The following is a 23,326-nucleotide window of genomic DNA, read 5'->3' as shown; positions in this document are numbered from 1 at the left end:
TTATTTTTACGCCTTTTCAACGAGGATATTTCTTTACGCCTCTCTTTAAGGGCCCTAGTCATTTTGAAATCTAGCTTATGGTATAGTTACGCTCTTAAGTTAGATTGTTAAAGAGTTGTCATTTTTTAATGGATTTCAGGCTTGAAATTTCTATTTCTATTACCAATTTCTTTCACGATAATCAATTTTATCCTACAGTCCTAAACTTTGTTCAATTATTAGCATGTCCTAGGATCCTAGCTGGGCCATATGCATTCTCAATCCAGACCAAATTCCCTCATCAATAGACAACAGTCATTATGCCATTGAGAAGCACCGTCTCTAACGACATACTGTTGCTCAAGACCTGCTAATACAAAGACATTCATATCGGGCTGCTTTCAAAATAGCATTCATGTCTGTAAATAGCATATGCCTACCCATCCACAGAGATGGCACAGCTTTTATTCCCCTAAGCACATGCATAATGCATTGACCACCACGACAAGGGAACTTCTAGCAGTAGCATCTCGAGCGTGAATCACACGCTAGGGAAACTTGGCTTAATAACAGAATATCCAACACACTACCTACTTATCAAAAAAATATACATCCAACACACTACCCAGTAAACATCCTAAACACAATAAACCAAAAATTGATGTGCTCAAATGATCATAAGCAACTGGTCCTCTGCACCCATTTGGGGTCCGTTTGGCATCGTTGCTGTTGCTCAAGAAAACGGCACCACATCAGTGCCATGTAAGAAAAAACAGTGCTCCAGGAAACAGCTATGGAACCGTTTTTCCACAAAAAACAGTGCTCCAAGCCACGCCTTAGAAATCGGAAAGGCATGGCTTGGAACAAGGTTCAAAGTATCCTTACGTATTGGCCGATACGTATTGTTCCGGGACCCTTCCGATACGCCCCTACAGTGGGTGTATCGGGGGTCTGACCGGTTCAGGGGATGGAGGGATACTAGACCGGCTCCCCTGGACCAGTTTTGAAAAAATAAAAATAAAAAAGGGTAAAAGAACAAGTATCGAAACGCCCGATATGCCCCTACCGGCATAGCGGGTGTATCGATATTTTGAACCTTGGCTTGGCTTGGAGCAATGCTAAATTTGGCATTTCCTGGAGCTGCAGCTCGTTGCTGCCAACAGGGCAGTGATGTGGCAGTGGATAATCCGTAGAAGAGCAGAAAACGTTTCCTAGAGCATTGGTACCAAACAGAAAAAGTTGCTGTTGCTCCAGGAAACGTCCTACCTGGCAGCAACGATTCCAAACAAAAAAAAAAGGCACTGTTTTAACGGTGCTTCCAACCCACACATCAGCAGCACAGTTTGCAGCATCAATGCCAAACATATACTTGACATCAGGAAACCCATCATGATTCATGAACAAAGAAAAAGGCAATAAAAAATCAAACAAAAAAAAATTCAAACGATGATTATCATCATTTAATTGAATAATTTTCAGCAGTAAATGCCACCAGCTGAAAAACCATCATGATTAATGAGCCAAAAAGGTAATGAAATAATCAAACTGACAAAAAAGAGCCTTTAAACGATGGTTAACATCATTGAACTGGATAGTTTTAAGCAGTAAATGGCACAAGCTAAAACCCATGAATCATAGGACCTATACCTTCCACAGATATATTGGTATACATCACCACTGCTCTGAACAAGCTTGAAGATTCTATAACCAGTCTCACAGATGGGAAGACATCTTTTCAATACTTGTTTTGTTTCATGACCAATTTAAATTCTTTCAAATGACAGTATATACCCGTAAGCATGAACTGTAAATCCAATCAAATAAAAACCACCAAAGCTGTTATTTTTTTCTGGATATCAAATTCTATGATTAACTTGAGAATTCAAAGAGAATGATGACTAATTAGAAACACCATTTCCTTGCTGTACATAGTGAAAAAGAGGAAAAATAATAACAAATTCAACTGAAAAGGAATATATAATCAAGCAAACAGATAAAGAAAAGTTACCAGCAAAGTTATCAGTCATAAATAATTGCCAGTTGTTCTACTGCTTAACCTTTAAATGCTTTTATCTACAAATACCAAAGTGAGTACTATGTATACCACTAGCAATGCTTAGTAAATGATTTATAGAGTTCCAAACATGTAACTTACAAGACTTGATCAAGTGGGAATGTAGGGTTCAGACTGAATTTTCTATAAAGCTCAAGTTACCGCCCTGGAATAAGGATTCTGAAGCAATTGTTTCTCTCCAGCATGCGACGTTTGGATGTTCTTCACTGGTCTGATCTGACCTATGGCATATTTTTATCATATTTGTTTCAGTAAACCAGGACTCGGTGGGATGTACCTGTGTTCAATCATTTTTTATATTGGAATGAAATTCTCATGGAGGGAAATGCTCAACATCCATTGAAGGCAAAGACTGTGCTGCTCTCATTCCCCGTAGAAGACTCTTTGCTGTTTCCTTCTCCTGAACTCGCAGAGATATAAGAATTAGTAAAGCTGAACAGAAATGTTTGGGCATTTAAAAAAATTGTCAAATGAGTTAAAGTAACAGATTAGGTTACTCACTGGGCCTGTATAGTCCAGAAGTCTGGTACAATAAACCTCTGCTTCCTCAAACCTTTTTTGTGCTTTGCAGTATGTGGCAAGAAAAAGCAAAGCTTCTACCATATTTGGCCCCTCCCTTTCCTCGGCTTCCATCCTTTCCAAATCCCTTTTGTAGTAAAAAGCTGCCTCTTCAGTGCGCCCAAGTTCATTATGCAACTTTGCCAACTGGTGTAACGCAATTGCCTCTCTGTCGTTACAATTTGCTGCCCTCCAGTAACACTTGATTGCCTCCTCAAGCATGTGAAGCTGCTCAGTTTCATAACACTGAGCCATGGCAATCCACAATCGGGAATCATTTGGCTGCAAGTATACTGATTTCCGGAAATAGTATAGCGCATAAAAGGGCATACACATCATCTCATATGCTTGTCCCAAACCATACCAGGCCCGATAATCACATGGATCAATATCTACAGCCCGCCGATATGCATCAATAGCAGCTGGGATGTTCTTCATCTCAACGTACTCATGACCCATCAGAGTCCAAGCTGACAAGTAATTCTTGTTCAGTTTGAGTGCCCTTCTGAAATACACAACAGACTTCTCGTGTTGCCCCTTCAGACTGTAATAATTCCCAATAATGCAACAAGACTCGGGCCGATATTTATCAGTCAAGAACACCCTGTGGGCAAGGTAACTCAGGGAAGAAAAGCTCTCTTTCGCATAAAGCACATTTGAGTACATATCCATGTCCTCCACTCGATGAGGATCATTTCTTAGAAGTTCTTCAAAGATAACTTCAACTTGCTCAAATTCCCTCAAACTATACTGGGCTTTTGCAATTTGCGCCTGAATGTAATTGCTGAAAGGAAAAGTCCCTTGAAGATATTCGTATTTTGATAAGGATTCACTGTGCATCCTGAGTCCTTGGTGTGCACTGGCAAGGAAGAAGTCTTTCATCCAATGATTCTTAAGATTAAGATTGTTCAAGATATCAATGGTGGTGCACAATGACTGCAGTTCTGACCAGGCGTTCCAGTTCCAAGGGTAACTATTAACAGACTCCACAAGGACTGTTCGTGCAAGATCCTCACGTCCTTTCTCCTTAAGAATGACACCATACAAATAAAGGCCAAAAGGATCAATAGTACCATTCTTGCGGTATGTTGACAATTCTCTCTCAAGAGAAACCAACTCATGGTTTACAGCATCACTCTTACCCAAGGGTCCCTCAAGTTCTATCATCTCTTCCTCTTTCCGCTTTTCACCAGCCTTCATTAGCAATAAAATGAGACAAAGATAACTATGTGCAAACTTAGAAAAACAACAAAAGCTTTATAAAGCATATTGATTTGATGTTAATTGGCTACAATCTTTATTGTTCATCTTATGGACTAATATGTCAATGATGTTGCAAGTTCTCTGATACACATTTTGTCACATAACCATAAAAGTAAACACCAGATATACTACATAGCAACAATGAAAATGTGGGCAGTGCTAACTGCCAACTCTTTAATTTCCTACAATAAGGTACCAATTAGGAGACAAATCTAAAATAAGGGTGGTAATCAGATGATGAAAGAATATGGTGTTTCAACTGATTTTAGATTTTAGTTCTTGTTCCATTTACTGTGTTGGTCTTGCAGATGTGAATCCTTTTGTGGGCTGCGAACTAGTGTCTGTTCATGGATACACAAAGCTTGAGGAGGAAAAGTATCTTTGACAGGTTAGGCTTAACAGTCTAACTCACACAATTGAGGATTAAAACGTAAGCATCTTATATGAGAAGTGCTGCGGTAGAAAAATCTCAGTCTGACAATCATCCGATAGATATGGCAACTCCAAGCTAAATGCTTCGCTTTCAAAGATCCATTCGAGCAGATCAATGGCACACTTTCTCTTAGAGTTGGATACAAGCAATCATAGTGATATGGAGCTACCAATTATTTTTTCCAAGCTCATTTTTTGCAGACAAAGCCATAAAATGCACATAGAGCCCGTCAAAGCTCATAATTATCATGCTTTTGTAATGCAATTCCTATTACAAACTGGCAATTAAAACAAATTCCAAAATACAACCCGAAAATGCAAACAATCCTTACTATCACATAGGAAAGTATACATAAAAAGAATCCAACGAGGGGATACGAAGGTAGTAAGGAATAAAGGGAGCAAATTGGAGAGAAAAAATATTAACGAACGTTAAGATGATATCAAACCAGATAAAGGGCGTAGCAACGCAAGAAAACTGATTTCTTCCCCGTCTGGTCTCGAAGCGCATGAGCAGCCCTCCGGTACTCCCGGCAATCGAAGTAGGACTTAGCAAGAAGATAACAATCGCTATCGACAAGGTCGTCTTCCTCTGGAACTGGAGTGGTGATATACGAAACACCAGCAGTGGGCGTGGAAGGAAGCTCGTTAGTACGGAATCTCCTGCGAATGCTTGAACTCCCGCGCTGGAATCTGGTGTGAGAAGGTGTGAACTTTGCTGGATCTTGTTCGATTCCCACCAGCTGTTCTGCTGCCCTGCAAACGTTGATCAATTCGATGCCCGTGAATCAAAGGAACAGGTATAAATAGAGGCGCCAAATTTAAGTATTGGAATGGTGATAACACGAGAAATAAATAAGGACTTTGAGACCGATTAATGCGATCTGAAATTGAAATGAAGCGGGAGGCAGCAGCTTCAAAAAGAATAACGTTGACAGTGGCTTAGGGTTTATTGATACCATTTTGAGGCAGAGTAGAGGCAACGATCGTTAAGCTGACGGATTGCCGTTCGTAGCTCGGTTCTGCAACTCTCTTTTGAACCCATTTCTTACTCTTCTGAAATTCTCGCGCTTAAGGTTATAAACCCCAAAATTGAACTTGGCATCGGCCCGTTGCTAACATGCACCGGGAGTACTCGATCCGTCGTGCAGTGCATCACGGTGACTGAAGTGACAATTATCGTGGTGAGCCCGGGCCCAGGCTGTTTCAAAACAGGATTTCCTAGGGTGTGAATCCTATTGAAACAAACCAATTAACATAGGATTTCCTGGGTGTAATTTCCTATGATTTCCTAGGTGGAGCTACGATTTCCGAGAGTCAGGCGTAGCGGGAATCAAATCCGCATCTCTATTGAAGCAAACCAATTAACATAGCAACTGAGTCACTCTTCAGTTGGTCACACTCGGCCCATTTGCACTCCATGCATTTACACTGATGCAAATAAAATATGCAATGCAAGCAAAAGCTTACCAAAATTTACACTCACCTTATGGGGTTTGTTAGGGCTAGTCCCAAAATGCCTATGCCATTAATTGGGTTTGAGAGCACAACATGACCCAGTCGTAACTAAAATCCACTTTTTTGTTAATCGTCATGTTCCATATTCTCAAAACTAGTTGAGAGAAAATAAATGTAAAAATCAATAATTAAAAATATAATTAAATTCATTAATGCAAATAAAGTATGATAACAAAAATATAATTTGGGATGAAAATATGGTATTGACCTCAATTTGGATTTAGGTCCTTAGTAGCTACAATCTAATCCAAACCCATAGTGGCATTTGGCATCCTATACCTTGTCAACCGTGTCACTTGTTAATTATCATATCCCACTACCACTACTGTTAAGGGGATGAGGGATGGGCTACCCTCATTTGTGTAGCCTATGAAACATAAATAAAAAACTTTTAATCAATGGTTTTGGTATCAAGATAGAGACACTATAGTATAATAATATTCTGACTTTTTTAGTGAATATAATATTTCACATTTGATTGGGGCACTATGGAACTTTTAACCTCATCAAAACTTCCCCCATCTATATTTAAGTTGATACTATTAGAGGGCCAAAAACATTTCTTTGTTCTACCTATTCATTTTTTTAACGTAGACTATTGTTATGGGAGTTCACTTTCTAAGAATTCAACTTAAAAACATGTAATAAATTTATATGTCAACTTGAAAAAAAAAAAATCAACCTTAATAGTTAATACGTCTAGCCTATTGAATTGTAGTAGTTATGGTCTTTGGAATATCTTTTTTTCCCTCTTTTTCAAAACATTCATCATCATTCCTTTCCCTGCAAAGATTTTTTTTAGCCCCAAAATTTACTCCTGGTGGAGGAGTGGCCACCAAGGGGGGGGGGGGGGGGGCTAGAATCAACGCTGTCTCAAAAAAAGAAGACCTATAACATCTACTATAATCAAGTTTTGTACATGTGAAGGAAGAGTATTTGTGCAATCATAAACAATTTTCTTAGATGCTAAGCAACCAAGTTTTGCAAGAGCATCCGCTAGTTGGTTAGCCTCTTTGTAAATATGAATCTCCCTCTAAAAATTTGTTATGATCTTCACTTTCAAGTTCACTTCTCTATTTATCTCTTTTCCTCACTCAAACGGAAATGCCTTTGATTAGTTTGTTTCTATCTGTTCTTAACAGATTATAACTTAGACCTTTTGGGTTTAGGTGATGAAATGGGGTATGTCTTTCCAATTTATACCACTGGTTAGGCATAGTATTCATCTTCTAGGATATCATTAGTTTAATAAAATGGTTTGATTTTTTATAACAATGGATAGTAAAAACTTTTATTCTTTTTGGTAACTAAACAACAAATCAAAATTTAATATTGTTTTTTACTCTAAAACCATCCAGCCACACTATTCGCCTTCGTCTTCTTAGTTGTTGGTTATCTTCCTCTTCAACGATGATTCTACTACCGTGGTAAATAAGGGTGGCAATGAGGCGAGCTTTTCACGAGCTGCTCAAGCTCGAGCCCAATTCAGAGGCTCGATTATGAAATGAGCCAAGATATATAAATATATATACATAATAAAATTATAGAAAGTGATATATATAATAAAAATATTATTTTTATATATAATTTATTATTTATATAAAATATTTTTCTTAAAATCAAGCTCGAGTTAAGCCAAGCTTTATCTTATAAATTTTTTACTCAAGTCGAGCTCGAGCTCGAGCCAAGATCGAGCTTGGTACTATTCAGGTCGAATCCACCCCTAATGGTAAATATAGAGAGAGGGCTAGGTCTTGTTTTTAAGATTTTTAAAATATTTTATTTTCTTCCAAAAGCATATGAAAGTTTCTTCCCATAAGTAGTTCTTGCCTTTCTTTTGTATATTTCACTTTTGATCAAAACTAAACATTCATATAATTTTAAGGGAAAATTCTCAATCAGTACCTTGTACTTTTGCTCAAGTGACAATTTGGTCCCCGAACTTTAAAACGCGATAGTCCAAATCTTGAACTTTCAAAATGTGACAATCCAATACCTTCTGTTAACCAATCCGTTAATCAGCCGTTCAGTGACATTTGAAAGATAAAAGATGCCATTTGAATGCCATATAATTATCTTTATCAACCATCCAAACATTGGCAATAAAACGAACAATCCCAAATTCTAGCTTATTCTAGACGATCACCAACTTTTTTGAATAGAAGAGGGTAGGATTTGTGTTTGTTCAGTTTTTTGTCAACGTTTGACTGGTTGATAAAGTGAATTAGATGGCATTCGAATGGTAGTTTTGACTTTTCAAATGCCACTTAACAGCTGATTAACGTAGTTAATGGCAGGTACTGGATTATCACATTTTGAAAGTTAGGGTATTGGATTGTCACATTTTAAAGTTCAGGGACCAAGTTCTCACTCGAGCCAAAGTATAGGGTACTAATCGGGAACTTTCTCTAATTTTAATTACGATTCCTTCTTTAGAGAAGATATATTTCTTATGGTCCATTGAATGTGAAACCTTCTCTAGAAAACCATAACATGGCTATAATATACAATTGAATCCTTGTTATTGAATCTACAACTATATTTCACCCATAGCTAAAAAAAGTATCCAAGCAAACCCTAAATTAATATTAAGCCCATAATAGGATTCTTATTATCTAACTAAAATTAATATTAATTCAATAAGAGATCTCTTTTGTATTCTTTTCAAGTTTTGGTGTTTAGATGATTTCACATGCACTATGTTAATCCTAAGTGAGGTTCATGAATTTTTAATTTTTATTCTAAATATAGGGTGAATTTATAGAATAATTGATTGATATATGATTTCAGCAAAAAACATAAATAATGATAAGTTATTAGTTATTGGGATCTCCAACCACCATTTAGCAGTCTTTATGTGTCATGTGTGTAATTGGTTATAGGATCTACAACCATGTTAATAGTTTGCATTCTTATTTATTTATTTTTTATGATGGACAACATATGACCTCATGATAGTTAAATACTAAAAAAACAAAAATAGTAGAAGGTAAAAAGGGAAAGTAAAATCAGGATTTTTTACTAAACAATCTTACCATCATCGTTTTTATAAATGGTACAAATATCTTCCATATCACTTGCAATATGACCGTTGGACACAAATGATCAAAGAATGATTTGGGCAGTGCTTAGCAATGTGGTCTTTGTAAGGCATGGTTTGTTTGAATCTATTCGGCCCTATTGGTGTGCAGTTGAAAGCACATAGTTTCAACCACACCATATTCCATGTTCTAATTATCAAATTTTAAAATAAAATATTTCAATCAGTCATTGCATTACACATAGTGATCGTTTAAGGCCATGTTTGGTGTGCTTTATTCTTTCGATTCTTACTTATTATGGACAAGAATAGATATGAATGAATAAGATAGGCAAAGCTCTTGTCATAAAAATTGAACTAACTTGCAGCATGAAAAGTACCCGTGCCTCGATCGTATTGTTCATATTCAATCTTTAAAGAACTTGTATGTTGGCACTCATCAACCCAGCCCAAGTCTAAAAAACCATGGTATAGTTTTACTGAGGGATGACAGGCGGTTCTTATGCTGGCGGACATTAACCGCTGAACATCGGCCAATAAAAATTCGGGATAAATTAAATTATAAATACCACATTGTACTATAGCGTTAGTGACAATGTCACCCTTATACTTTAGTTTGCCATAAAGATCCCTAAAATTTTATCATTAGAGAAAATCCCCACTGTTAATTTCCAAAAAGATTCTCATCCCACTGTTTAAAATTTATTAAATGCCGAAACTACCCTTCTGTCGCACGGTCAGCTTGCCGGAGAGTGAACAAGAATCAAGAGACATTTCGTCGTTGGAAAGGAAAAGTTTGGCAGAAGACATCTGAGTCAAGAAAGCCTTCAAACGATCCAAAATCGAGCAGAAAAAACTCCCTTCGTGAAGAAGAGAAGTGCGAGTTAGAAGCCAAAGCCCCTGCGACAAGCATAACTCCTCCGGCGCCGCCACCACCACCTCCTCTTCAAACCCTAACTCCAAATCGGACCTTCCTTCTTCCGCTTCCTCCAAAACACAAGAAACCCTTACTGATGAGAAAAAAATCAACGACCTCGTCCTCCTTAAACAAGAAGTCATCTGTCGATTCTGATTCCTAAAGCAACCTATCACCCTCTTTGGTGAAGATGATGAAGCGTGGCTTAGCAGGCTTAAGCTTATCCTCAAGGCCGGAATTTTGAGGTTAATAGTGATATGACGGAAGGACAAACGAATGATTTCCTTCAAGACATTGTCGAGTTAAGGAAGTGACAGAAAACGGAGATTTTGAGTGACCGGAAGAGGAAGAACAAGGAGGATGGAGAGACGGGCGGAGGAAGTGCTGATGATGATTTGAGTGAGAACGGAAGCTCCTCTGGTGCTCACAAAGATAAGGATTTAAGCGGATGAAGGCGAATTTCAGGATTTATGTGATGAGGACAAGATTATTTTTTTCCTTAAGAGGTTGCTGATTGAGTGAAATCACGAGCCCGACGAAATACCAAAGGCCGAGAAAAAGACTACCAAAGGGAAATCGATGATTGCCACGTTCAAGGAGTGTGCCCGATACCCCAATCCCCTCTTGAAATTTTGCAGGAAAAAGGTTCTTTCAGATGATATTCGTCGAGCATTGTTGATGGTAGTTGAATGCTGCATGCATGCAACGGGATTACTTGCTGTCTATTGGAAATGCACCCTGTCTGTTGGTGTTATATTTATTGAATATACTATTATCATTTTGATGAAATTGTTAGGTATCTTACTAATTTTATTTTTAATTTTACAATGTTTAAAATCCTTTTTCTTTTTATTATTTTCAAATCCCAAGCTCTTTTCTTGATTTGCACAATTATCAACTCAATTCAACAAAGTAATTTCATTTTAATTAGTTTTAAATGGGTGCTAGTTGCTTCTAGATTTCTTTTATCTGTTTTCTCTACGCAACTAAATGCAAAAGATTTTTTACTTTCTTGTTATTTTTTTTATATATTTTGTGTTATTGATGTGGGGCTCATATGATTGATTTGTGTTTTGTTATATGGGTATTGCATGATTTCACTGTATATTTATTAATAAGCATCATAGGTATACCCATATTATTATTTTAATTGATGGAAAAAATAATGAAAATGGAGTTTATAATCAAATGGGTTCAAAATTTATTCTCATTCTCATTGTTGCCACAAAAAAAAAATATATTTTTTTTGAAAAAAACATTTGGTTCGTATCAATATTTTCCCATGTTCCTCATTTTTACCCATTTTGTCTATTTTGTAATTTTAAAAGGAATGAGAATTGAACCACACATGACTTATCCGCAAAATATCCAAAATACAGAAAAACCCTTAATAACCCATAATTTAGTTGTAGTTAATAAGGTTAGACAAAATGAAATGGTTGGACAAAAATCATTTTGCCAATCTCATATAGAAGAAAAAAAAAACATATAATTTGAGTGACTTTTGATTTTGTCGAGTTACTAGTTTAATGGAATGTGTAAGAGCAGAGGGGAGACAAACATGAAATAATAGGGGAGAGAGAACAACAAATGGACTACATCTACTCTTTGCAAAACCTCTTAAAGTACTCTTAGTTTTCTTACAATTGTCTAATTCTACCCCTACTGTTATAACACCATTACATTTTGTCTACATGTGTTTCCATGTTACTGTTGTAACTTTTAAAACTCAATTTTGCCTTTTTTTTTTTTTTTAACCCCAAAACTAAAACATCCTGAACTTGAGAAATCATTTGAACTTCAAATCAACACTAAGGAATTGGGGAGGGGGTTGTTTTTGGGATTTTGAGGGGGGGGGGGGGGAGTTGGTCAATGGGATTTTGGCTCCCATTGACCAAAAAAATCTATGTTATTTTTTCATATTTATGTAGGGACCAGAGAAAATTTATTTTAATGGGTATCACTTGCCTACCATTTCTACATTTGAGAGAAAATTGCCAACACTTGGATGGAACAAAGATGCCCTTTTTAATAGTAGATTTTATGGCTAAAATGGTCACTGTCTTATTTACCTAGAACAAAAAAAGAACATAAGTAAATGCACTTATCCAAATAAATAACTTACTGAAAAGCAAATGAGATCTAAAAGGAATATCAAGAATGTTATTATAGTTTCTTTATTTGTTTGGGTGGAGGTGTATAAAACTTTAGAAGAACCTGGGAACAAGAAAAGGAATTTAAAGAGCACTTGGATACTGATTTACATTACACTAGCTTGTCCACAACATGTATTGACAGTTGGTGCAGTATCCCACATCAAGTCTCCACGGTGAGTGAGATCAGGCAAAGCTTTCACAAATCCCAAGATTCTGAAAGGGAGGTTTCTTAAATCCTCTTACTCTATATCTTAAGGCTTGATGTGAAATAGACAATCTTATATAACTGAAGGTCTACCCTTTATATGCTTTATAACAAAATGTTCATTGTTTTTACCTATCAAGTACAAGGAAAATTGATGGAGGTGGCTACTTCAGTCACAGTTGATGCTTTATGAAAGAGAGCATTATATGACGGCGAGGGACTGAGTTGCAAGGAATCATATGATTGGTTTGGATTACTCAAGAAGAGATTTTTATAGTGGTCCATAAGTCTTGTGTCTATAGGTCCAAAATGCAATTACTATGTATATGAAGTCTGTCTTCCATTTGTGATCCACCTGGGTGAAGTAATGGGACTTTCCGCTCTTCGTCTTCTGGCTATGCTCAGTGCTTATTTGTCAGAAAACCCAATCTTGGTAATGACTATTTGAAAACAAGCCATCCGTCCTCTCTCCGCCATGAAATGTGGTTATGGATAACATCGAAATGTGATTGGAACTACTACTCAAACAATGAACATTAGGCTGCCTTTTGAAACGACGCAAATAAGTGTGAATGTAAATAATTAGAGTGTAAAATGGTTTATATATGTAAAATTGATTTAGTTTTGCACTGATAAATTTACATTCTTACCAAACAGATATTTAGTTATAATGGATTTCAACATGAATTCCAATAATATATATATATATATATATAATCAAAAGCCCACATGAATGCAAATTTACTTTCTTTTTTTATTGATATGCACTGATCGGTCATTTCTCAATGCATAAATATAATATTGTTAAACACAGGCAAAAGTGAACCAGAATGCAAATTTACCCTGAACTGGAATTTATGCTCCATTTGCATCGTTTCCAAACACAACCTTAGGGGTTATTGGAACAATGGGTGGTTGGTGTTTAAATTTAAAAATTTGAAGAATAATTAAGGGGTGAATTCAACATTTCGATTTGTCTGTGAATTGCTTAATGATGATGTTTATTATAAAAAAAATTAGGAACTTTAGTTTTGGATGTAATAATCGATGAAAATTTCAACTAATGGAAGTTTTCACATCGATTTTTAATGTAAACATTACACTGAAAATAAATGCATATAAATGTGAATGAATAGTAGAATTTTATGTCAATTCGCATTTAAACTAAAAACAAATGCAGCCTTCAGGGATTTTGCAAACTATAAGAGTGTATAAATCCATTTATTAAAATTTAGGGGTAATTCAAGAAATTTCCCTTATAATATATGCATGTATATTCCTGGTCAGGCCGGACCAGGCTTCAGATATTGGGCCCAGGTCTAGCCCGGAAACTGGACAAGAAAATCTAGGCCGAAGCCCGAAAGTTTCTGAACTGGGCTGGACCGAGATTCTGGGCCGGTCTAAAGTAAAGATGATCAACTCTAGATCCAGTCTTTTGCCACATCCTTGCGGCCAAACAAACCTAAATCTTAAAATGTTTCACGCCGAGACGTTCCGAAATCAAACAACCAGTTTTATGTCAGATATTACTCTATTAGGGCCCGTCGAAGTTCATCGTGGTAGTCGATAGAACGCGGCCTTTCGCGCAATTCTCATCAGCGAAGTTGGTACTTGTCGCTGAGCCCGTCGGTGGTCGGTTTGGGAGGTGGTGTTTTCTTCTCTGTTTCTCTTCTTCGCTGCGCTTTCTAATGTTGATGCATTTGTAGCCACATTTTTCATCTTCAATTTATTCTTCCAATCCATTTTCGAGATTCATTTCATATTGTTATCTTTTTTCGTGAGATCTAGGGTTTCAAGCTTCAATCTCCTCCTTCCATTTACATCTCAGAATTTATGTTGTTAGAAGAGTTTCTTGTTGGATTTGTGATGCTCATTGTCTACAGTATGCACAAAATTGTCAAAAAAAAGCCAGAAAATTGAATTCGCGTCATCGTGAGGGGGGAAAAACCCTTCTATGTTCAGTTTGGCATCGGAACGTTGTTTATAGGCGCCTAATGCTTACCCCAATTCGATTTTTCTGCAGGAACTAGTTGAGAAGTCAGAATTAGGGTATCTATTGGAGGAGATATAAAGAAAACGAAGGTAAAGGAACGATGCCTTCACAGAAGATTGAAACTGGTCACCAAGATACCGTTCACGATGTGGCCATGGATTATTATGGCAAGCGCTTGGCTACGGCTTCTTCCGATAGCACAATCAAAATAATTGGTGTGGGCAGCTCTGGTTCCCAGGATCTTGCTACCTTGAGCGGGCACCAAGGGCCTGTTTGGCAGGTTGCATGGGCTCACCCAAAGTTTGGGTCCATCCTTGCTTCTTGCTCTTATGATGGCAAAGTGATAATTTGGAAGGAAGGCAATCAGAACGAGTGGACGCAAGCCCAGATCTTCACTGATCACAAATCTTCTGTTAATTCTATTGCTTGGGCGCCTCATGAACTTGGTCTCTGCTTGGCTTCTGGATCATCTGATGGTAATATATCGGTTTTTACTGCCAGGGCTGATGGTGGGTGGGATACGACGAAGATTGACCAGGCTCACCCTGTTGGCGTTACCTCTGTTTCATGGGCCCCGTCGATGGCTCCCGGTGCTCTTGTTAGGTCTGCTGTGCTTGACCCTGTTCAGAAGCTTGTCTCTGGTGGCTGTGACAACACAGTGAAGGTCTGGAAACTTTCCAATGGGAATTGGAAGATGGATTGCTTCCCTGCTCTTCAGATGCACACTGATTGGGTTAGGGATGTGGCATGGGCACCAAATCTGGGCCTTCCAAAATCAACTATTGCAAGTGCTTCGCAGGATGGAAAGGTTATCATATGGACTGTGGCCAAGGAAGGGGATCAATGGGAAGGTAAGATCTTGAAGGATTTCAAGACCCCTGTTTGGAGGGTCTCCTGGTCGTTGACTGGAAATATTTTGGCTGTGGCTGATGGGAACAACAATGTTACATTGTGGAAGGAAGCAGTGGACGGGGAATGGCAACAGGTGACTACTGTCGAGCCTTAGGCCTGGGGTTCAATTTTTTAGCTCCTTCTTCATCTTGCAACTACTTATTTTTTTCTTTTTATCGTCGTGAATGTTGAGCAATAGGTTGACTGTTTTTCCCCAATTTTATTTTTGTATTCCTTTTCCAATTTCACCATTCGTGAACTAAACCTTACCCTTATTTTCATGTACTGTTCTTTTGATGTTTCAGTTAAGACTCTTGGTTTTATTGGATTTAGGGTGAAACAAAAGAAGGTTAATGAACTCTTAGCAGGCATTTTCCTGTTATATCATTTTGATGCTTGAGATATATTGACAAAATTTATGGTTTTACTTTTATTTCACCAGATTTCGTAACTGCATAATTACAGTGTATGTATATCATTCTTTTTTCGGAATACATTGATTCTATGCAGGTATTTATATATTTATTTTTCGAGTTACTTTGATGTCTACAGATTAAGTGCAGGTTGTTTCCTTTGAATTTTAAAAATTAAGTGAAATTTCTCTGGATGGAAGTGTGGTGTTGTCCCACTGAATTCAGAATTCACCATTATTGGTGTTACTTAGCTGAAAAAGAGTGTTTTAAAATTTCACAAGACCTGGTAAAAGTAGAAATGTTGAACAATCTTACTGTTAAACATACAAAAGTAAGCATCTTATTGAACTACCTCAAAATCTTCTGTGAGCTTATATTGTTAGTTGAAAACTGATTGGCTCCTGCCATCCCACTCGACTGGATAAAAGATGTTCTTTCTCATGGAATAGATTCCTCATCTCTCCCGCTGTGCTTAATTACTCCAGGCGTAAAATGAGAATGCCTACTTAGTTAATCATTTTGTTTTGTGAACTATGCTAGCTAGTTTCTTGCTCTCTGGTGACACAGTCACGTCCATTTGCAAAAAAATCTTTAATCAAGTAGCACTTTAAGAAGAATAATATGGAAAGTTATGCAGGGAGCTATGTAAAAAAAGTTGAGGAGTAATATTGCTGCTGAAGGTGAGAATTAAGTTCCAATTGCTAAGAAATTTTTAGATGAAGTGGCACTATAAGCTGAATGGTATGAATAATTATAAAGGTCAGTGGGTGAAGAAAACAAATATGAGTAGTAATGCTGCTGCTGAAGGTGGTAATTAAATTTCCAGTTGCTAAGAAATTCTTGAATCAAGTAGTACTGTAAGCAGAATGATGTGAAAAGTTTATGAAGGGGAATATGTAAAGAAAACAAATATGACGACATTGAGGAGTAACACTGCTACTGAAGGTGGTAATTAAATTGCCAACTGCTAAGAAATTTTAAATCAAGTAGCACTACAAGCAGAATGGAAGATTATGAAGGGAAGTACCCAAAGAAAAAAGAAAAGGTGAATGTGAAAATTACTCTACATATTAGAACTCAAAAGCAGTTTGATAGAGACATTGAGAAAATCAAACTCTAGAAAGTAGAACTAAACTTAGGGTTGCCTTTTTAACTATTGGTACTGAAGTTAAGAGATGTGGTATGAAAGATAACAGTTCCTTGAATAGAGTTGCTGACTTAATGTGGTTCTTGTTAAAAGATGAAGTTTAAGCTATCAAAAGTTCCACAGGCCTGAAGAGTCCAGAGGTTTTGAGGAGAAGAAAAGGTATTATGGAAAAGAGGGATTGATAGGGTTTTGAATGAGAAACAAATAATCAATGTGCACAGAAATAAAGGGAAGGATCCTCAACAGAAGAAAGTGAGCAGAGGTAAAGATAAGAAGTTGGATATTGACAGTTTGGCTTCTGCGATAGAGGTATGAACACTTGTTATGTATAACAGTAGAGCTTGATCAATTAGATAAGCTGCGATGGTGAAAGTATGCAACTGCAATGGTTTATTGCTATGAGATTATTAGTAGCTTCGTTGTGGAATGTCCTGAGACAAGAAAGGTTGGGTGCTGCGGAGAAAGAGAAGCTTTGGCATCATTATTGTGTGACATCGTAACTTAAAAAATGATCAAAATCTTCCCCAGGTACTTTTGGTTTGCCATGGGAGCATAGGTCCATGTGATAAATGATGATGGATACTATTGATCTTTTTTTTTTTATGGCTACTATTGGTGTTGAATATTACCACCATAATGACTGTTTATATAGTATGTACTTTTTCACTTTAAATGTTTATTTATATAATGTGTTTGGTTCCTGTTTTTGTTGTTTGGTTGGGCTTCACTTTATACGTTTTTTACTCTCCACCTTAGATTAATACCCATTAAAGTGTGCCACATCAGCATTTGGTTTCAAGAAAAACCATGGGGTGTTAGGGGAAACAAAAACTTAATGTTTCCCCAAATGCCCCATGCACAAAAATCAAAGCGTTTCAGTTTTCTACCATTTATTTGATAAACGGTGAAACCAAACAGTTGTTTCATTTTGATTTATCTTAAATAAACACTAACACCTATGTGGCACTGATGTGGTGGTGTTTTTTCAATAAATGCATATAGAACCAAACACAACCATGTCAGCAGTCATCTCCTTGCTTCCTTACCCAAACTAAGCAATTTTAGAGGGGGTGCAAGATTCCCTCTAAAAACAATAGGAGTTGCCGCCTAACATGGCTTATCTCCTTTTTTTCCTCTCCTTTTTATTAGGAAATTACTATCACCCACTTTCTCCTTAAATTATATCTTTATCTTTCACTAATTCCTATTTATCTCCTAAGTTATCTCCAATTTCTATTTATCCTCTATCCCACTTTTCATCTATATCTATCTAAAGAAAGTTTAAATTAAAAAATTATTTAAATATTATAATAAAATTATGTAGTAACTTTAAAATATTTATTCAAAACACAAAATAATCATATTAGGTTTAATAATATTCATATTATTAATAATTTTATATTTTTATAAAATTTATAATGAAATTATGTAATAACAATGTAAATTATAATTTTATGGATTATTCAACTTGATAACTAAATATTAGTTTAAAAATATAAATAAAAATTATTTAAATAACAAAATATTAAAAATAGCTAAATAATTATGTAACAAAATATTTAAGATTACATAATTACTTTAAATAAATACAATTTAAATAACAAAAAGATTAAATATTTATAAATTTCTTTAAATATTTAAATAAAAATATTTAATGTAACTAAATTTTAAATAGTTAAAATAACGAAACTATGTAATAATAGTATAAATTATAATTTCATGGATTATTAAATTTAACAAATCATTAATATTTTAAAATTTTAAATAATGGTATTATTTAAATAATTAAATAGTATTATAAACAATAAAATTTTAAGCACTTTTACTATCAAAATATTAGTAATTAAATCTTATCTTATATATTATTTTAAAAACAAAAAATAGATTAGATAACAAAATTATGTTATAACTTAAAAAAAAACAATCAAAAGCACATTAAGTAATTATAACTAGTGCGGCCCCATAAGATGCACAAAATGTCAAGACACTCTACCGCATCCCCGATGGTGGGGCGGGTTGGAGGTGAGACATCCATTCCCCGTCAAAGATGGGGGAATCCCCAAATTTTCCCCACCCCAAGGTAATCACTTAAAAATAATCTAATTTGTAGATATTTTACAAATAGGATTATGGGAATTTGGGGGCATTTTATAAATGGAATTGTAGGATCCTAGGATTATAAGAATACGAGGAAAAACTTAATGATATTTTAAAATCAATATTAAATCTACTGATAGTTTACTAATTTACCCATGGGTTTAGGGAATTATATGCAAAACCCTATTCCTGATTTGGAGCAAAAATATTTTACCCATCCCCACCCTCTCTCTTCACCATCCCTATTTAAGATTCGAGAAAACTTACTCTGTTCAAAGTGAGTCAAGGTATTATTTAATAATTATTTATGTTTTATATGCTATTTTTAAATAAATTTAAAATGTTTTCAATATAAAAAAATGTGAATATTGAACCATATTTTAAACATTGTTTAAAAACAAAAAAATAAATTAAATAACAAAATTCTGTAGTAACTTTAATAAGAATATAAAATATAAATAAATGAAAAAATAAATATCATTGAAATAGTGGAAGTAGATTAAATAATTTAAAGGTTTTAAAGTTTTTTATTAGCTATTTATTGTATTTTCGTTATAAATATATTTTCATTAGTTGTGTATTTTTGCTATAAATTTTCAATAATTATTGGAGATTAAACTATTGTTATTTGTTAGAAATTAAACTATTAATTTAGTTGAAATTATGAGTATTCAGTAGGCAATTCAGTTCAATTGGAGATTGTTTGGCTAGGCATACTAATATGGTCGGGTTAGAGAGTTGGTTACTCAAAACTGACCAATCATTAGTGAAAACTAGCCATTGGTTAATTAATAAATGTTTAAATTTTTAATGTTTTAGCATAATTTACATTAATCATTGTAATTGAATAAATTTTCATTAAATGTTCATAACAATTACTTATTCATAAAAGATATTACTAATTGGCGTAATTTACTAATTTTTATAAAATCAATAATTATAGTTATTATCAAATAATTTAGGAAGCTCTTTAACTAATAATCCATACTTTTTTTAAATAAATAATAATTAAAATATCAGGAAATTAATCTACAAAAGAATATTCTCCAAAACTGCTTAAATAATAGCCCATTATTATTATTCAACTAAATAATTATTAACAATTTTAGGAAAATCAAATTAGGAAATTAATCTATCAAATATTGTTTCACAATTATTTAAATAACAATCCATTATTATTATTTTAATAAATAAATATGAAATCATTTAGGAAAATAATTAAATCTATCCCCATTGGTCTAGGCTACTTGGTTGACTTCAACCATACTTGGTTTTACATTAATTAACAACAAATGATTTACTTTTAATTAAAATCCATGTAATTTACCATAATTACATCGCTTTGATTAATAGTAAATAATTTAGGCTTAAAAAGTAAATAATTTACATTAATTCACATTAATTTGTTGTTTTTATAAATAATTTTTGGAAATTATCATAAAATATTGTAATTTAATTTAATGCTAGTTAATTAGTTATAGAAAATTATTAGAATTGTAGGGGTGACAATTTTCCATGTAAAACTAGGGCCCTACCCTATGCCACCCGAATGGGGCAAGTTTTCTCGAATTTTAAATAGGGATGGGGAAAATATAGGGTGGGGACGGGGAAAATATTTTTCTCTAACGATGTTTGCATATGATTCCACAAACTCGATGTTAAGTTTGTAAAATATCAATAGAATTAATATTATTTTTTAAAACAATTCTATGTTTTTCATATATTCTTATAATCCTAGAATCCCACAATTCCATTTATAAAATACCCCTAAATTGTCATAATCAAATTCTTAAAATACCTCCAAATTCCCATAGTCCTATTTGTAAAATATTTATAAATTATATTATTTTTAGGTGGTTGCCTTGAGGTGGGAAAAATTTGGGGATTCCCCATCTCCGATAGGAAATGGGTGCCCGGCCTCTAACCCGCCCCATCACTAAGGACGAGGCGGGGATGGCCTCTCTGTGCTCTATTACCTAAGGGGGCAATTCTAGAGGGGTGCAAGATTCCCTCTAGAAGCCCATGTAGTTGCCGCCTGAAATGGTAATCTCCAATTTTTTTAAATGGTAATTTAAGAGGGAAGTTGCAAATAACAGAGTTTCAAATTCTTCTCACCATCAAAGAGCATAAGCGTCTAGTTAAGGTGGTGTTTAGTGTGTGGATTGACCACAATATATTCAGTTTTGTGCCATTGGCTGTGGTGTGGACTGATCCACGCTATCTCATGGATTGGTCCACACCACAATCTGTTTTCTCATCCACGGGTTTATCTTATGGGCTCGCTAATAATGTGATAGTGTTCAATTTGCTTGGCATTCTGTTAATAAAACCCGTGCATCACATGGGTCCTGAGTAGTATTTTCTCATATGTAAGGTTGCAGCGGGAAGAATTGCTTTGAAGAGTAGAATGTGCAACTTGTCTAGAGTTCCAGCAGCTTATTGCTTTAGGTTATCTACAAACAAATTTACAGGGATGTGTACAAACAAGTCATACAAAAAAAAATTCCTTAGCTATATTACCAATTGAAATAAATCATATCTTCTGAGGTGACCAAAAGGGTGAAAAGGAGAGAAAATTCGAAGGGTACAAGTTTGTGATAGATATGTATATGCATATATTTGTTCCAATGTTTTGAAAACTGACGAAAACCATGATTTGTTTCGAGGAGCCTGGATTTTCCAAAAGCAATAACTAAAACTGGAAGAAGTAAGAATATAGAATCCAGCTGCACATCAGGAATATCTCTCCTAATATCATAAATTCATGGGGAGATATTTCCATTGTTGGGCTGGGTGCCCAGTTTGCAAAGTGTTTGGAAGGATTTTGCTTTCAGGAGATTGCATCAGGGGGTGTCAGATGCATGAGTTCAGATATGCTTCTCACAGAGTACGCCTCACACCATCTTCACATAGTAGAAATAGAATTAGCTGAATGTTATAACTGTTCAGCAGGCTGTAGAACCAATAGTAAGACTCCACACTAATCTTAAAATACATGGGGCCATAATCTTGTTCGTAACATATTCAAACTCATTTAAGGCATAGACAAAGAGGGTGGAAATAAAAATGTGGGATAGAAAAGGAAACATAGGTGTGCTTCTTTCTGGATTATAAACAAGACCATCCCCACGAAACTCTAGTGATCAACTCTGGATTAGACTCTACATGATGAAGAAATGCATCAACTCGTATCACCTCGCCTACGTGACTCTACTCTATTAAGAGGTTATTTGGATAATGTTGCCCTTCTAAAAATTCGCCATTTAACATTGGAATCTCACATAATCCTCTAATATAACATGCTTAATTATTATAATACATGAAATATCATAATTTAATTTAATATATAAAACATTACTTTTTCCATAATATCATATACAATGCTTAAAATATATTATATAATATGTAAATAATATAGAATTTTGTATTTTATAATATACAATTTATTATAATATAATATTATATTACATGGTTTTCAAAACCAGACTGGACTAGACAGTTGGATGGGAAAAAACCGGTAACCGGTCAGCCCTCAGGTCCGATTTTACTAAAAATCGGAAATTTTTAAAATTTGTTGAAAAAGTTAGAAAATCGCTGACCCGTGCGGTCGGACCGCTAAACCGTTCGACCCGGGCAACAATTTGTGGGTTACTCTTTTTATTTTCAGTTTTAAATAAAAAACAAAATAAAATACCTTCTCTCCAACCCAATATGAATGTTTAGTCAATTTAGCTTTAGGGTTTCTCGAGTTCCCTCCTCTCAACCCTCACACCCAACTGGCCACCTGTGGCGGCCAGCACCTCTAGTGTCCGACCCGCGACGGCAAACTTGCAGGCAGCAGGCAGCACTTGCAGGCAATAGTAAGAGTTGGCGGGCCTTGCAGCAGCTAACACTTGTAGTGGCGGATGGCGAGCTTGCTTGCGACCAAGTTTGAAACGACGAGTGAGGGTTTCTAGCAGTAGTAAGAGTTGCAGCCATTTGCATCGACAATCACCTGTGTCAATCAGCAGGGATATTGGGTCCTTTAAGTAGCATTTTAGAGATGTACATGGAAGAGTTCAACAACACCATGCTCACCAATGTGCGAGGGGTGGCAACGACGATTAAGCACGCAGGTTGGGCTATGGTGGAGAGAAAGATATGGGGCTCAATCGTCTGCACTAAAACTGTGGCAGCGGCCTTGGGTGGCTTTGCTCCTCGTACATACACCACTTCTAACATGCATTGGTGGGGCTGCTCTAGTAAGCCTGTAGTGAGCTGGGGGCTCATGGCATCAGGGTCAATTGCATCTCCCTTTTGGAGATGCTACCCCATTGGCCTACAATGCCTACAATCTGGACCCAGATAGCATGGAAGCTGTCACTTGTGCTGCAACCAACTTGAAGGGCACTAACTTAAAGTCTGCCCATATAGCAGAGGCTGCTATGTTTCTTGCTTCAGACGAAGTAGACGGAGGATTCACAATGGTTAGTCATAGTTATTCCACCATCCAATGAGAGAGAGACAAAGAGAGATATCTTGTCGAAGTTTTGTGGTTTTATTTTTCTGTAATTTTTTGACTTTTTTTGTGTTTTTCTGTATTTTTTAAAAATTTTATATTTTTATGTATTTTGTACTATATTATTTTTTATTTAGATAGTTTTA

General features: G+C 35.5%; 2 protein-coding genes and 2 pseudogenes across 2 annotated transcripts; 3 read left to right on the top strand and 1 right to left on the bottom strand.

The window, feature by feature from the left end:
* Positions 1 to 1,927: 1,927 nt before the first annotated feature.
* Positions 1,928 to 5,647, bottom strand: LOC148854048 (anaphase-promoting complex subunit 8-like). The gene is made up of 4 exons (XM_088984087.1): positions 5,266 to 5,647; positions 4,756 to 5,062; positions 2,555 to 3,805; positions 1,928 to 2,453 (listed from the first exon to the last, which is right to left on the bottom strand). Exons 1-4 carry the CDS (start codon positions 5,349 to 5,351, stop codon positions 2,367 to 2,369), a joined length of 1,731 nt encoding a protein of 576 aa, XP_088840213.1. The 5' UTR covers positions 5,352 to 5,647; the 3' UTR covers positions 1,928 to 2,366.
* Positions 5,648 to 9,573: 3,926 nt separating this feature from the next.
* On the top strand, positions 9,574 to 10,568 carry LOC148854047 (uncharacterized; annotated as a pseudogene).
* A 3,006-nt stretch (positions 10,569 to 13,574) lies between these two features.
* LOC148854046 (protein transport protein SEC13 homolog B) lies at positions 13,575 to 15,412 on the top strand. The gene is made up of 2 exons (XM_088984086.1): positions 13,575 to 13,786; positions 14,165 to 15,412. Exon 2 carries the CDS (start codon positions 14,235 to 14,237, stop codon positions 15,138 to 15,140), a length of 906 nt encoding a protein of 301 aa, XP_088840212.1. The 5' UTR covers positions 13,575 to 13,786; positions 14,165 to 14,234; the 3' UTR covers positions 15,141 to 15,412.
* A 742-nt stretch (positions 15,413 to 16,154) lies between these two features.
* LOC148854045 (short-chain dehydrogenase reductase 3b pseudogene) lies at positions 16,155 to 23,178 on the top strand (annotated as a pseudogene).
* The last annotated feature ends 148 nt before the right edge of the window (positions 23,179 to 23,326 follow it).

Source organism: Nelumbo lutea, chromosome 4 (genome assembly GCF_056320005.1).
Source record: "Nelumbo lutea isolate HS-2025 chromosome 4, American lotus-T2T, whole genome shotgun sequence".
Classification (NCBI taxonomy): domain Eukaryota; kingdom Viridiplantae; phylum Streptophyta; class Magnoliopsida; order Proteales; family Nelumbonaceae; genus Nelumbo; species Nelumbo lutea.
Note: the sequence above shows the minus strand (reverse complement) of the source record. Positions and strands in the feature narration are given on the sequence as shown.

Coding starts and splice junctions, on each gene's coding strand:
- LOC148854046 (XM_088984086.1), top strand. CDS start 14,235: ATGCCTTCACAGAAGATTGAAACTGGTCACCAAGATACCGTTCACGAT.
- LOC148854048 (XM_088984087.1), bottom strand. CDS start 5,351: ATGGGTTCAAAAGAGAGTTGCAGAACCGAGCTACGAACGGCAATCCGT. Junction 5,063..5,265: donor CTCTACTCTGCCTCAAAATG/GTATCAATAAAC, acceptor CAACGTTTGCAG/GGCAGCAGAACAGCTGGTGG. Junction 2,454..2,554: donor TTCTGGACTATACAGGCCCA/GTGAGTAACCTA, acceptor CTGCGAGTTCAG/GAGAAGGAAACAGCAAAGAG.